Genomic DNA, 15,662 nt, shown 5'->3' on the forward strand with positions numbered 1-15,662 from the left:
ATATGCGTGTACAGGTGAAATGATAGAAATACCCCTATCGGGTTTTACAAAAATATATATATATTTATATATATAGATAGACACATAGACATATATATATTATATATATGTATATGTGTCGTAATCTATATATATAGATATGTATATATAAATATACATCATATTTTAACAGCAGTATCAGTATAACAAGAAGAAAAACCATTACCAACAACTACATTGCTAAATAAATCATACCAAGCTTTTGTTGCTTGTTTAAGACCATAGAGAGCTTTGTTTAATTTAAGAATATTTCCTTTTCCAATTTCAAGACCTGGCGGAGGATTCATAAAGACTTCTTCACATAGATTTTTGTTCAAGAATGCATTTTTAACATCAAGTTGAAAGATAGGCCATTGTTTAATGGATGCTAAGGCAATTAAGGTTCGTACGTTAGTCATCCTAGCTACAGGAGCAAAAGTTTCTTCATAATCAATCTTGTATTTTTGGGCGTAACCCTTGGCAACCAACCGAGCTTTGTATCTTTCGAGAGTTCCATCACATTTGGTTTTAACTTTGTATACCCATCTACACCCAATTGACTTTTTTCCTAAGGGTTGTCTTACAATGCTCCAAGTTTTGATTTTGTTGAGTGCTTCTAATTCAACTCTCATAGCTTCAACCCAATGTGGATGGTCCTTAGCTTCTTTAAAAGTGGAGGGTTCATGATATGAGTGTATCATCATGAGAAATGTTCTATAGTAAGGAGAGAAGGATTCATAAGACACATTTTTGTGGTGGTATACTATTGCGGGAGGATCTCCTAAGTTGGTTATCTTCAACATGTTCTTCTAAGGAGAAGTCTTGGGAATATCTTTCAAACGCAATTTGATGTTCATTTCCTAACCGCCGGGTATACACATTAATTTCATTAGGATTCTCATTTTGAGAATCATCAATATGTTGAGGAATGTTGTTATCGTGATGTAAAGTACCATCACAAGAATTATCACAACTAATTTCACTTTGAGATTTATTTATAGGTGCTAAGTCAAATAAGAATGAGTAATCAATGTCTTCTTTAGATGTTTGAATATCAAAACCATTTTGTTCCTCAATAAAGTTTACATTTCGGGAAATATAAAGTTTATTGTTTCAAATGTCATAGCATCTATAACCTTTTTTATTTTCACCATAGCCAATTGAATACACATTCAAGAGCTTTTGGTGATAATTTGTCTTGTCCTTAAACAAGAAGGAAGCATTTACATCCAAAGATCCTTAGTCTATTAAAATCGAGAGTAATTTTAAACAATTTTTCAAAAGGGAAAACATTTTTTAACAAAGAAGAGGGCATACAATTTATAAGATATGTTGCGGTAAGAATGGCTTCGGCCCAAAAAATTTTGAGAACCTTCTTAGAGACAAGAAGAGTTTTTGTAGTCTCAATTAAATGCATATGTTTCCTTTCTGCAAGACCATTTTGTTGTGGAGTTTTTGGGCAAAATCTTTGGTGTATAATTCCGTTTAGTTTGAGGTAATTTTAAAAATCTTTTGACATGTATTCACCTCCGGAATCGGATCTAAAAATAGCTATGTTATTTTAGAATTGGTTTTGAATAAGAATATGAAATTCTTTAAAATTTGAGAAGACATCGGATTTATTTTTAATAATATACACCCATGTGTATCTAGTAAAGTCATCAATAAAGACAACATAGTAAGAATAACCTCCTTTGGACATAACGGGTGTCGGTCTCCATACATCGGAATGCACAAGTTCGAAGGGTCTTTTTGATACAAAACTACTATGCGAATACGGAAGCGAATGAATTTTTTCAAGTATGCAATTATTGCAAGTAAATGTATTTGTATTACAAAATTTTTCCAAAAAAATAAAAAAGATACAACTTGGATATACTAGGATGTCCAAGCCTCCTGTGCCAAGTCTCAATATCTTTATATTGAACATGGTTACAAAAAGATTTGGATGGCAAAGACAAAAAATCCATATAGTATAGGTTTTCTCTTCTATGGCCTTGCTCAATCCGCTTCCTGGACCGGAGATCCTGCACATAGCAATGGGTTGGTGAAAGGGAGACACTACATTCAAAATCGGTGATTTGAGAAACGGAAAAAAGGTTTAAACTAAGTTTTGAAATAATTCTTATTTTTTGAACAAAAAAATCTTTATTTTGGCCATAAACTTGGATATACTAGGATGTCCAAGCCTCTTGTGCCAAGTCTCAATATCTTTATATTGAACATGGTTACAAAAAGATTTGGATGGCAAAGACAAAAAATCCATATAGTATAGGTCTTCTCTTCTATGGCCTTGCCCAATCCGCTTCCCGGACCGGAGATCCTGCACATAGCAATGGGTTGGTGAAAAGGAGACACTGCATTCAAAATCGGTGATTTGAGAAACGGAAAAAAGGTTTAAACTAAGTTTTGAAATAATTCTTATTTTTGGAACAAAAAAATCTTTATTTTGGCCATAAACTTTTTCAAGGTTTTCAATTCCTTCAACATCTAAAGATGTTCCATCGGCCGTGGAAACATATGATTTAAAGAAATTAAAACTAGGTTTTGATAAAAGTGATGCATTTGAAGTCATATGGAAAGAGGCACCCGAGTCAAGTATCAAAGAAGACATACCTGGAATGGAGGAAATGGCGGCACCGAAAGTGGAAGGTGTAGAGGAGTTCATTCTCATGAATTTTTGGAGAGTTTCGATAAGATGTGCAATGGAATCCTTAATGTCTCCATCTTTCTTAGAATCGTTATTTGAGATGGGAGAAGTCTCTCCAACGGAAGCTACTTTCTTCTTAAGCTTGGGACAATCCGGTCGAATATGGCCCAGTTCATTACAATGATGACAAACAATCTTTCATACTCCACCATTATTTTTCCAAAAGTGAGGTGGTTTATATGGTCTAACATTGTTACCGGGTCTAGACACGGCATGAACTTCATCACCTTTCTTTTTTAAGGCCAAACGAGTCTCCTCTTAACATAAGTCGGCTAAGATATCACTAAATAAATTTAAAGAATCTTTTTTTTTTCATTTGCTCTTGCCTCATGGCAATAGCACTACCTTTCCATTGAGGTTCAAGAAGGATGAGTTCATCCCATAAAGAGGATAAGGCACTAAAATAATCCCTAATACTCATATCACCTTGCTTTGTTTCTTTAATTTTTTCTTGCAAAAAGAAGTGTCTAGCAAGATCACGTTGAGTGTACATCCCTTTCATAAAAAACCAAGTTTCGTTGGCTTTCTTGAATTTGGCAAGATTGACACAAATTTTTAACTCAACATTATTCATGAACCATGCTAATATTTTAGCATGCTCACTTTCCCAATCTTCCATTTTAGAAAAAAAATTCAAGAATGGCCTTTTCTTTTTCTTCTTCATTCAAAGCTCTCTCCTCATTCCCTTCAAATTTAGTGAGTTTCAATTGTGGTTCCGGAATGGTTTCACACACGTAACCCCAAAGTTTTTTACCTTTGAGATTATTTTCCATGTCGGCCGCCAATATACGATAATTGGTCCCATTTAATTTAAATGAGAGATCAATTTTTGAATCCTTGTCGGTCATCCTTAACATAGGAAACTTGAAAGCAAAGGAGAGGAGAGATATTACTTGTCAAAAGGAGTCCAATGAAGCTTTTTATAACCTTGCTTTCATATCATGTAATGAAGTGCTAAGGAAGAGATGTGATATCTCCACGAGCCACGCAACCGCATACACACATACAAAGTAGCCATTAATGGGCAGAAATACAATAAACCACAAAAGTGGTAAACACACAAAGTGAGAAGGAATAAAACTATTTCACTTCAAGAATTGCTTCAAAGAAGCTTACATTACAAGGGGAAAACCCCCTTTATTTATAGACAAAGAGGCACCTTTGGAAGGGCTCCATATGGGACGTTGGAGCCCTTCCAACGTCCCATATAGTGGGCCCATAAAATAAGAAAAAGAAAAGAAAGAAAAAGAAGAAAAGAAAAAGGAAGGAAAAAGTAAAAAAAGAAGGGGAAAGAGTACATATGTGCGTGAATAGGTAAAAAGACAGTTTTACCCCTAATGGGTATTACAAAAGAATATATATATATATATTTATAAATATATAGATAGACACATAGACATATATATGAATATGTGTCATGATCTATACATATAGATATATATAGGACATATAATTTAACAGTAACCAAGTTGGAAAAACAAATCAAAAGCTCAGAAAGCTATAAAGAAAAAGACAGTCAAGAATTGCTAATTTGGACCTAGTACATAGCTGACTCAATCGTATTTATCAGACTCAACTGTCTGTTTAAGACGAAGCCAAATCAATGAAATTCCAACCAAACCAAGACCAGTAATACCGTTTTAATTGGGAATGTTTCCAAAGAGTAGTTCACTTTGTGAAAACTAAGATAATTTAGTCTAGCACTTTCCAGTTGCGGCTAAGTCATCCAAGCATTGAGTCTAACCACATATTCAGTCAACTCAAACTACTGACTAGCAATAAACCAAGTTTGAGCTATTCCTAAGTCTTTAAAACATATCGACAATCTTATGTCATGAAAAGGGGCATATGCGAAGCAAGGGAAAGGTGTGACAAGGTCCCACACACCAAGGATAAAGAATTACAGTAATACCAAGAAATAAAGAGCCAAAAAAAAGGCTTAGCAACTAGTAAAGATTGGATTTGGCTAGCATATTAAAAAATTTGTTTAGCCACCAGCTAGGCCCTGAAAATATCAAGCAATTAGAAATTTCAATAATGGAATAGCAGTTGAAATCACATTGGCTAAAGTTAGCGCTTATAACACACACACACACACACACACACACACACACACACAGCAGATTCCACTCTCACTTTGCAAAGTGCCTTCAGAAGGCACAAATGGACAACAAAAATACACAAATTCCACTAGATAGGCATACCTCCGGTGCACCAGGAGCAATTCCAATTAGGACTAGCCACTTTTCAGAGGGATCACATCGATAGTTGATTATTTGATTGTTGGATAAATTTGCTGTTCGTTCAAACATCTTTACGGGCTCCGACTCACCTGCAGCAAGTCAGCACATAATAGATAAAACATGAAAATCCATGAAGAAATTTCTTCAATACAAGGACTGTCTACTGTAAATTTGAACTCAAGAATTCCAGTAGTTGAGCTATCAGGCAAGAATACAATATCTATTCCTGACCTTCTATTGACCAGTGATATACTGATGTTTGAGTAACCACTCCCAACATCTTTGGAGTGATCCACTTCCAGAAGACAACCTATGGGGAATCACAAAAATCAACAAGTGATTAAAATTGATCATGACCACATGAAACAATTTGAGAACTCACTATAATTTAGCAGTGGAAGCCACAGATACCTGTTCGGGCATCTGATGAGATTTTATTTTAGCTTTCAACTCAATATTGAATATCTGGAGGTGATCCTGAGTACTTCCCGGTATTTGAGCTTCAAATCAGAATAAGATCTAATAAGCAATCTAGTAATTTTACAACAAAGAAATCGATAAGCACATAACTATATCAGGATTTGCATCTAAGACAAATACATGCCAGTTTAAGTTTGAACGCCCTTTTCTAACTGTCCTGAAAACCAATAATCATTTGGGGCCATCATCAGTTTGGATCATAATCATTTATGATTTAACCCTAGGTATTATGAGCAATCATTTTAGAGGAAGCATGCCAAAATTAAGTTTGACTTCATAAGTTGAACTTATATGAACTACCCAACTGTTAAGAAAGCACAGCCCTCATATGTGTCATCACTGCAAAAAACCAGATCCACTAGTTTAGGCTCACTTTGATGACTTAAATAATAATAAAGCAGCTCTGAAGACCATAAAAACACATCCACTCTCTCCAGCTCACTCAGTTAGACTTCAATAATAAGAGACTAGGTCTCGTATCTATATTGGGATAAAGGTGCCGAAAGAATATGCAGTACATGAAAAATCTAGCTGCAGGAAAGGGATGAACAAGCAAAAGCCAGTGCAAAAATTAAGGTTGATGGTATCAGAGACAAAAATAATGGTGTTGATGACAATATATAATCAACAATAATAGAAAATTATAATTGGAATTCCAATAAGAAAATAGAAAACCATCACCAAGAACATCCACTATCTTAAGCACCAAGCAGAGAATGAAGACCCATCAAGTTCACGACACTGAAATGAAAAACATATGTCTTGACCAAAATATTTCTTTTCATACAAGAATTAACAGCAAAAGAGATATCCCCATGTAACACAAAATCAACATGTAATTGGGGAAGACAGAATTGACAAATCTGATTATCGATCTGAGACTGAACTCAATGGTTGTATTATATACAGTCACCCAAGTCAGCAGGAAATGAGTGATGATCATGACAATATTCAGTTGCAAACCTACCACTCATAGCCAGAGTAACAAAAGAAGATCAGGGTAACCCCTACAGCATCAAGCCCTCTAACATGTCAACCATGGTCATCCAACATTCCCTAGACTAAACACAATAAAGACATAAGAGCAATCCCTATGCGGTTGTAAAATAAATATTATTTATTCCATAATCCATTTCTAAATAATGTTAAAATACTGAATCCAAGAGCACCGATGTCACATGTACATAGTCATCAATTCATTCAAACAAATAAACAATATGATGATTCTTACAAGGAAAGAGGCTTCACCCATTATAAATGTGTAACTAGGTGAACTTCGGTACCATGCCAATAGGTTCCACAAGTTAATTCACCATTTCTTTGCACTGAATTCCTCCAATATGCCCAAATCAATAATAATTGGAAAATATGGACAACCCAGGTATTTAAAAAATAATAAAAAATAAGCCCATCTTGTGCTTAAATGCTTCCTATTTTCATTAATTTCAATGAGTTGATCCCCACATCAGCAATTACCTGTGCTTTCAATAATTCTTCAATACCAATCTTGTTATATTTTTTGTTTTTCACTCTCTATGTGCATGACAATGCAAAAATCCATGATAAGAAAAAACCTTTGTTGAAAACAACATACCCAACCACAAAAATTCTCATCTCTTTGATCATTCACAAAATGCCAAAAAAACTGCACGATTCCACCATAACACAAAACCAAATAATTTGTCATCACACAGACAGAACAGTGTGCCTTTCTATATCCCTCTCTATTTCCCTATCCGCCTCTTCACTGAAAATAACTGAAAACTGCTCAGAAAATTCAAAGTTTCCAACACTAATGACCACACCTCGACAGTCATCGGCAGGCTCTGCAAACCTGCTACATAGGTTTTTTTTATGACTTCCCAAGAGCATATTTTTCATGTTAAACAAACAGAAGGAATCCTATGAAATGTAAACATATTTTCCAAGGAAGCCAGGGCTTCTTCTGAACTAGATGGCACGTAATACCTAACAAAACACTGAAGTGAACACCAAAAATGCTAAAATAATTGAGGGTCCAGGCAACTTTACTATTAGAATTGTTAGTCGCAAGAAAATGGCCATTACTATGAGCACGAATTGATGTGTAAAAAATGCTAATATGCGATGATATACAGCAGACCTCTGATGCTTTGAAAACAACACTCAAACACTGTGAGGTAAACAGTAATCACCTTTCAGAGCCAATATTCTGGCATTTGGATTCATCAATGCTGAATCGGCAGTGATAGGCCTCCTCAGTGGTTGCATAGGCATATTCATATCAATTATAATGACACTGTTCTGCGGGGAGGTTTCTCGCACACAGATGTACTTGTCCGATTCCATCGTCACATGTGTAAATGTGATAAACTGGGGATTGATCCCGAGGCTTGCTAACTGAAAATAAAACATGGCGCATTGACAAAAAACATTAGTATGCCTGGATCAAATTAAATTTTTGCCGTATTTCCAAATAAAAAAGGTATTGTCGCAAAAAAATTATTTTTGAAAATTATGCATGATGTCAATGCCATCAACGAAAGAGAACAAACAACCGAATTATATACATAAACGTAAACCATCATCCCAATTTTTGGTGCCGCATTGTCAACAACAACAAAAAATAATAATCCAAAAAGAAAATTACACGTGCAGATAGTATATGTGGCATGGAATTGCATAAATAAGTTTTCTGATTTAAACATCAGAAATGCAATGCCCTTCTCATCACAAAGGTCCTATATCTCGTGATCCATAGACAAAGAATGGGCAAAATATTACGCTTATAAACGAAATTTCTTTGAAAATAAAAGGTTTTACCATGATCCCTTCATACGGCAACGAAGAGCACGATACTCAATAGATCTATTAAAGTAACGCACGTACCAAGACCATTAAATTGAGTTAGTTTATTCAGAAAACAGCAACACCAATATAATTCACAATGAAAGCCTAAAACCCTAGATATTTAATCACTAAACCAACCGACGGAACCACTCCGACAGATCAAACAACAAGCGATCAGGTCGACCGAATCAGGTCCACAAGAAATGAAACCAATAATCCTTAAATCCAACAACAAAAAGATGAATTCGACCGAAAGGATCCCCGAATCCACCGGATCTTCGAGCGAGCAAAGATCTGCGGAACGAGATCGCTAGGCGAGACGATTACCGTGAGAGCCTCCTTCATGGCGATCGGTGCATTGGCGGCCGCCATGGCTGCACAATTCGAGATCGGGTACCCGGAATTGGGCGAGAGAAACCCTCGAGGGTTTCCGAGAGATGGAGATTCGAAACCCTAGATCGGCAATCTAGGGCCCGAAAATCGGGAGGACGCAGAAAGGAGAGGGCCGTGAAGAGATCCACGAGACGACGATCTCCAGCACTTCCTCCCCTTCAATGGAATTGACGCGAGATCCGGGAGGGAAGGAAATAAAGAAGAGAAGGGGGCAGAGGAGAGACAAGAGGGAGAGAGAGAGAGTGTGTGAGGGATACGAAGAATGCACAGAGTTTTTTTTCTTCTTTTTTCTCCTCCTCTTTCAACCCGAGTTAATTTATAGTCGGACTGGTGGCTGCGCGTGCTGGTCAGTTGCGTACGTGCGAAGCTTCTTCTTCGCTACTCGGTTCGATTCGGCTTTAGCGGTTCGGTTTTTGGTGTTGGCCCGTACGTACGTGACATGTCAAGATCCCGGAAATTTGTTATATAATTCACTGTATTTGTGTGGCGACTCAGTGGGCTCGCTGGGTTTTAAGCTGCTAGGTAGGGGTGGCAGTGGACGAGGGCGGGGGACAAGGTCTCCACCCCAGTTCCATCTCAAAATCCTGCCCTTCATTCTAGCTTTCATCCTCACAGGTCTTGATTTTAACCTTCATCATTGTTTCATGTCTTCCATCTTCGGTCCAAACTAGGCAAGGCGGTGCCTCGTTTCCCCTTAATCCACTGCCATTCCTAAAGAAGGATGGGGGATGGGAGGGGATGGGACGGGGCGGGGCGAGGCAAGGTGGAGATTAGAGATGGAAACAGAGCAGGGTAGAAAAAAACGTAAGTTCATCTCCGCCTTCATCCCTGCAGGGATTTTGATTTTAACCTCTATCACTGCCTTCATCACTGTTTCATGTCCTCTATCCCCGGTCTAAACAAGGCAAGGCAAAGCGGGGCTCCGTTTTCCCTCGGTCCACTGCCATCCCTACTACTAGGATCTGAGGTAACCGTGGTTTCTTTGTGTAAATATAAAAAAATATCAATGTATTTTAGATATTATCATTTTTATCTTGAAAATCTTGATTGTCTTATAACGTATAATAATATAGATAATATTTAAAACTAACAATAATGTATGTTTTCTTGCGACTTACATTGTAAAGTTTTGCTTAGAGTTTGTTTTGCTTTTGTTGAGTCAGATGTAAATTGGTCGGTTCAAGTGAATCAATACCTCGAAGAGGCAGCCCGTATGCTTGAACTGTAATAGTTCTCGGGCAAAATTTATGAATGAATTAAATGCGTTGAGCTTTCTTTTGTTCGCCCTCATTGTGATTGCTTCTTATGATTGCAATTTTTCTCCCTTTATTCTCTCTTGGTCTCTTGCACTCTGATTATAAGCTTCCGCTATTGACAAGCCAGCTGACAAGTAGGCTTGCGGCGGTAAGGAGGGATTGTCGTATTGCACTAGCCCATTGAAGAAAATAGACCCGTGACAAATAGTACCATAGCCTATTCTTGTGCTGGGGAAGGGACTCCGGAGTCAGTGTTAACAAACTGGGATTTGTAGGCAAGACATTGTGACGCCTTATCAAAATCTGCCCAACACCAAAGGCAAGGCAATTGCCGAAATTGAGGAGATGGGTTCACCTCGGGGCCAAGAAGAAATGATTGCAACTGTTAACAAGTGGGTGAAAGATGTGACTTTGCACGAGGAAGCGATTTCACGTGCAGTTGAATCATTCAGTAGACTGAATGATACGATAGCGAGTTTGCAAAAACAAATGAACTTACAGATGAGATAGATCACTTCGTTGACGACAACAGTGGCTGACTTGCAGACTGAAGTAGGAGAGCTTTAGTTGAAAAAATACACATTACAGCGGCAGTGACCCTAAATGGCAAAAATGGTGAGAAGCTATCAAGGATTGATGTGTCAAGACCCGCAAAGTTCAATGGTTCTCGAAACAGCAAGGACATTGAGAACTTTTTGTTCCTAGTAGAAGACTACTTGGATATTCAAAATGTGATGCATGAAGATCTCTAAATTAAAGCTGCAGCATCATTATTGGATGAGGATGTTATCGCTTGGTGGAAGCAAAAGCGCAACGATATAGAGATGAGTCAATGCGTGATATACACCTTTGATGACTTCAAAATAAAGTTGTGCAACTACTTTATGTTGAGGAATGCGCAGAGGCTGGAGTATCGGATGGTTCGTGAGCTTAAACATACTGGTTTGTTATAAGACTGTGTCAGAACGTTTCAGAAGCTTATGCTGGAGTTGCCTAACATACTAGAAGAGGATAAGCTCAACTGGTTTATTATGAGACTTCAGCCATGGGCACAGTCTAAAGTGAAAATGAGCAACAACCGTATTTTGGAAGATGCATATGTGGCGATCGAGCGCTTAGTTAACACTCAGTGCAAGCCTTTCACCCCATCAACCAAAGTCGGAAAGAAGCCTGACCACAATGGAAAGAAGAATGAGCGGTGCGACAACAAATGTGAGGCATCGATACGCCATCAATCCGATAAGAAATAGAACTACACAAAGCATAACAACAACAACAAGGGTACAATTCTGACATGTTGGTTCTGTGGCGATAAGCATATTGCCAAACAGTGCCCCAAGCGCCTCGTAAAGGACGACGGGCAAGCAAATGCAACGCAGGAAGAATGCAGTGACAATAAGACCATGCAACCGCGGATGAGAGTTATGTGGTTGATCAACGCAGTTAAAAGTTGTGTAGTTGAGAACATGCAGGTTAGCAAAGAACTTATGTATCTCGAAGTCATTACGAATGGAAAGTCTACTTCAGCTATGGTAGATTCTTGAGCCACACACAACTTTGTTTCGCGGTAAGAGGCAGAGTGGTTGGGCTTGAAGCCTAGGCCAAAACAGAGGACCATCAAAATGGTATACTCTGAGGCCAAGCCCATCCTTGGTGAAGCAAGAGATGTGGCTATCCAAGTGAGGAGTTAGGCCAGCAAAGCCAACTTATCTGTGGTGCCCCTGGACGATTTCAAAATGATTCTAGGTATAAAGTTTCTGCGAAGCCAAAATGTTATGATGTTGCCAAAGTTTAACGCGTTGATAATTATGAGGCCAAACATGTCCTATATAGTGCAGTGCCTTACGTAGAATGACAAGTCTTGAGTGTTATCGGTGATGCAGTTGAAAAATGGTGTCAAGTATGGGGGGCAGACATTCTTAGTTGTTGTATGTACAAAAGAAGGGAAGGTAGAAGCAACAATGTCGTCGACCTTAGCCCCACTATTGGAGGAGTTTCGGGAGGTGATGCCTCTAGAATTGACAAAGCGTCTTCCACCAATACGTGAGGTCGATCATAAGATTAAGTTGACCCCGTGAGCGAAGCCTCTCGTAATGGTTCCATACCGTATGGGGCCAACTGAGTTGAAAGAGTTGCACAGGCAGTTAGATGAGATGTTGAACGCAGACATTGTTCATCCATCGGAAGCCTCATTTGGCGCCCCAGTTCTTTTTCAAATAAAACATAACAGCTCCAAACAGTTATGTGTGGACTACCGTGCTTTTTAACAAGGTCACGATGAAGAACAAGTACTTATTGCTATTGATAGCAGACTTGTTCAATCAGCTAGGCAGTGCTCGCATCTTTTTCAAGTTAGATCTGCGATCGAGTTACTGGCAGGTGAGGATTGCTGAAGGTGATGAGCCGAAGATAACTTGCGTCACTCGCTATGGTGCTTGCGAATTCTTAGTAATGTCATTTGGGTTAACAAATGCTCCAGCCATGTTCACTACTTTAATGAACCAGATCTTCTACCCTTAGACAAGTTCGTAGTAGTCTATCTAGATGATATCGTGATTTACAACAACAACATAAAGGAACACATTGGGCACTTGCAAATAGTATTTCATGTGCTGAAGGAGAATGACCTTTGTGTCAAACGAGAAAAGTGTCTCTTTGGGCAGGAGGAGATCAACTTCTTTGGTCACGTTGTGGGGCGTGGTGTGCTGCGTATGGATGAGCAGAAGATAAGGGCATTTAGGAATGGGTTCCGCCAAGCAAAGTGTCAGAATTGTGGTCATTCATTAGTTTGACAAATTATTATCGGTGTTTCATCGAAGATTATTCACCCATTGTTGCGCCCCTCACAGATTTGTTAAAGAATAATCAGGTATGGCTCTGGACATGAGCGTGCCAAGATACCTTTGATGGCTTGAAGAAAGCCTTAGTGAGGGAGCCAGTGTTGTGACTGTCTGATCACTCAAAACCCTTTGAGGTTCACATAGACGCCTCATACTTTGCCATTGGCGGAGCTATTATGCAGGAGGGTCATCTGATTGCATATGAGAGTCAAAAGCTGAAGAATGCAGAGAGGCGTTACATGGTGCATGAATGTGAAATGATCGCCATCATGTATTGCCTCAGGACCTGGTGGCACTACCTTCTGGGTGCCGAGTTCGTCGTCAAGACGGACAATGTGGCCACGAGTTACTTTCAGATACAAAAGAAGTTGACGCCTAAACAAGCTCGATGGCAGATGTTTTTGGCTGAGTTCGACTTTACCTCGGAGTACAAAGTTGGAAAGACCAATGTTATTGTGGATGCCCTGAGCCGCAGAGCTGAACTGGCAACTGCACACGCAGAGTCTTCTGAAGTGCATTTGGAGGGCACATTGTTGAGTCGTATACGCGAAGAAACGCAGCAGGATCCAACAACACAACACCTTGTTTCTCTGAAGCAGGCAGGGAAGACCTGACGATTTTGGCAACAAGATGACCTCCTCATGACAAAAGGGGGGACGCATCTTCGTATCACGGTAGGGAAGCCTCCACCGAGAATTGCTTAAGGAGTGTCATGATACACTATAGACTCTCCATCCTGGTCAGGAGCGTACCTTAACACTCCTTGAGCGCGGCTATTATTGGTCGCAGTTGAGGGGCGACGTTGAGGGGTATGTGCGGACATGCCTTATCTGCTAGCAAGATAAGTGGACAAACTAGAAGGTTGTCGGCTTCCTTGAGCCTCTGCCAATTTTAGAACATCCTTGGGATAGCATCTCTGTAGACTTCATTGTTAGTCTGCCAAAAGTAGATGACCTCAGTTCTGTTTTGGTTGTGGTGGATCATTTCTCAAAGTATGTCACATTCATCCCAGCTTCTAAGGAGTGCCCTGCAAAGAAGACTGTAGAGTTATTCGTAAAGCATGTGGTGAAACACTAGGGCATACAAAAGTGCATTGTGAGTGATCGCGATGCTCGCTTTATAGGCAAGTTCTGGCGTGAAGTATTTCAGTTACTTGACCCTAATTTGTTGTTTTCAACAAGCTTTTATTTGCAAACAGATGGGTAGACAGAGCACATCAACGGAATACTTAAGCAGTACCTTAGGCACTTTGTTAATGTCAATAAGAAAAATTAGGTGAAGCTTCTTGATGTGGCACATTTTTGTTACAACTTGCAGAAGAGCGAGTCTTAAGGCCACAACCCCTTTTAGATAGCCACGGGGCAATAGCCACTAACCCCGCACACTCTTGCCGCACAAAAAAAGGGAAGTCCATCATTGGCCTATCAGTTTGTTTGCGACTTTCACGTAGAATGAGTTGAGAAATGCATTTTTACACAAGGCAACAAAGAGAATGAATAAGTGGGAGGACAAGCATCGTCGACTCGCTAGGTTCCAAGTTGGGGACCAAGTGTTGGTGAAGTTATATCCTGCGTGCACAAACATCTTTCGCGGATAGCTCAGAAAGTATAAAAGACCCTTCACCATCACAAAGAAGGTGGGCAAGCTGGCATATAAACTGGAGTTGCTCCCAAACTTCAAGGTGCACCCAGTGTTCCATGTGTGCAACCTCAAGCAGTTTCATCCAGACGATAGAGATCCAGAACGCAACGTGCCACAACACGCTCCCATCATGCAAAGGGCCCCCGACAACACAATGGGCTGAGATGTGCCTCAGTAAGATCCTTCATCACAAGGTTAACTACGTGGGCGAAACAAATAAATATATAGTGTAGTGGGAGGAAACAACGAAACCAACGTGAGAGCTTGCATTCTGAATAAACAGCCGCTATTCAGCTGAAGTCAGGGCTTACCAAGAAACAAATGGCGCATGATTTGAAGGGTGAAGCATGTTCTCTTGCGACTTACATTGTAAAGTTTTTCTTAGAGTCTGTTTTGCTTTTGTTGAGTCTGATGTAAGCTGTTCGGTTCAGGTGAATCAATACCTCAAAGAGGCAACCCGTATGCTTGAACTGTAATAGCCCTCGGACAAAAAATATGAATGAATTAAATGTGTTAAGCTTTCTTTTGTTCACCCTCGTTGTGATTGTAATTCTTCTCCCTCTATTATCTTTTGCTCTCTTGCACTCTGATTACAAGCTTTTGCGACTGACAAGCGAGCTGATAAATAAGCTTGCGGTGGTAAGCAGGGGCCGTCGCGCCGCATTGGCCTATTAAAGGAAATAGGCCCATGACAATGTAGATGACATTATTTTTTTTTGCACAATATCATAACTAATCACAAACTATGATCAATTTACTTTTTCCTTTACGGTTTTTATTCTTATTGCTTGAAAAATCAGGTTCTTTGGTCGATCATGACACTTGTTTTTTTCAGGCAACAACTTACATGGAGCTTGATGTTTTCAGGGCTCAAAAGCTAGTGCCATATGTATCTTTATCGGTATAATGCATATTAAATGTAAACAATATTGCATATGATATAAAATGCAAAGAAATTTTGTTATTATCGAATTTATATTGTGACAGAACCGTGATATTTTCAGTATGGGCAACATTTTGAAAATATTGTGTTTTGGGTATTATTTTGGTATTTAAAAATATTATGATTATATTGTGATATTTAGGAAATGTCAACTACATTTGTACCATTGCAAATGCCTTGTATTTGACTCTTTTGACCTCATTAACGTTCAACAAAATGATAATATGAACGCTAATTATTACCGCAGGGTCGTCTGCGGGTGGTTGTGAAGGTGTTGTGATGAAGGCACCTGATCAAACCTCACTGGCC

The 15,662-nt window shown here is 39.0% G+C and overlaps 1 protein-coding gene across 1 annotated transcript in view; it reads right to left on the minus strand.

The window, feature by feature from the left end:
- The window catches only part of LOC149814305 (clathrin heavy chain 2), a 34,809-nt gene extending 25,863 nt beyond the window's left edge, over positions 1-8,946 (minus strand). The window contains exons 1-5 of the mRNA XM_089989041.1: positions 8,608-8,946; positions 7,626-7,830; positions 5,383-5,471; positions 5,203-5,281; positions 4,933-5,060 (exon numbers count right to left, since the gene is read on the minus strand). Coding sequence (XP_089845167.1) covers positions 4,933-5,060; positions 5,203-5,281; positions 5,383-5,471; positions 7,626-7,830; positions 8,608-8,652 — 546 coding nt within the window. The 5' untranslated portion in view covers positions 8,653-8,946. The remainder of the gene's footprint in view (positions 1-4,932; positions 5,061-5,202; positions 5,282-5,382; positions 5,472-7,625; positions 7,831-8,607) is intronic.
- Between the last annotated feature and the right edge of the window lie 6,716 nt (positions 8,947-15,662).

This window comes from Nuphar pumila, chromosome 15 (assembly GCF_984573655.1).
Source record: "Nuphar pumila chromosome 15, dmNupPumi1.hap1.1, whole genome shotgun sequence".
NCBI lineage: Eukaryota > Viridiplantae > Streptophyta > Magnoliopsida > Nymphaeales > Nymphaeaceae > Nuphar > Nuphar pumila.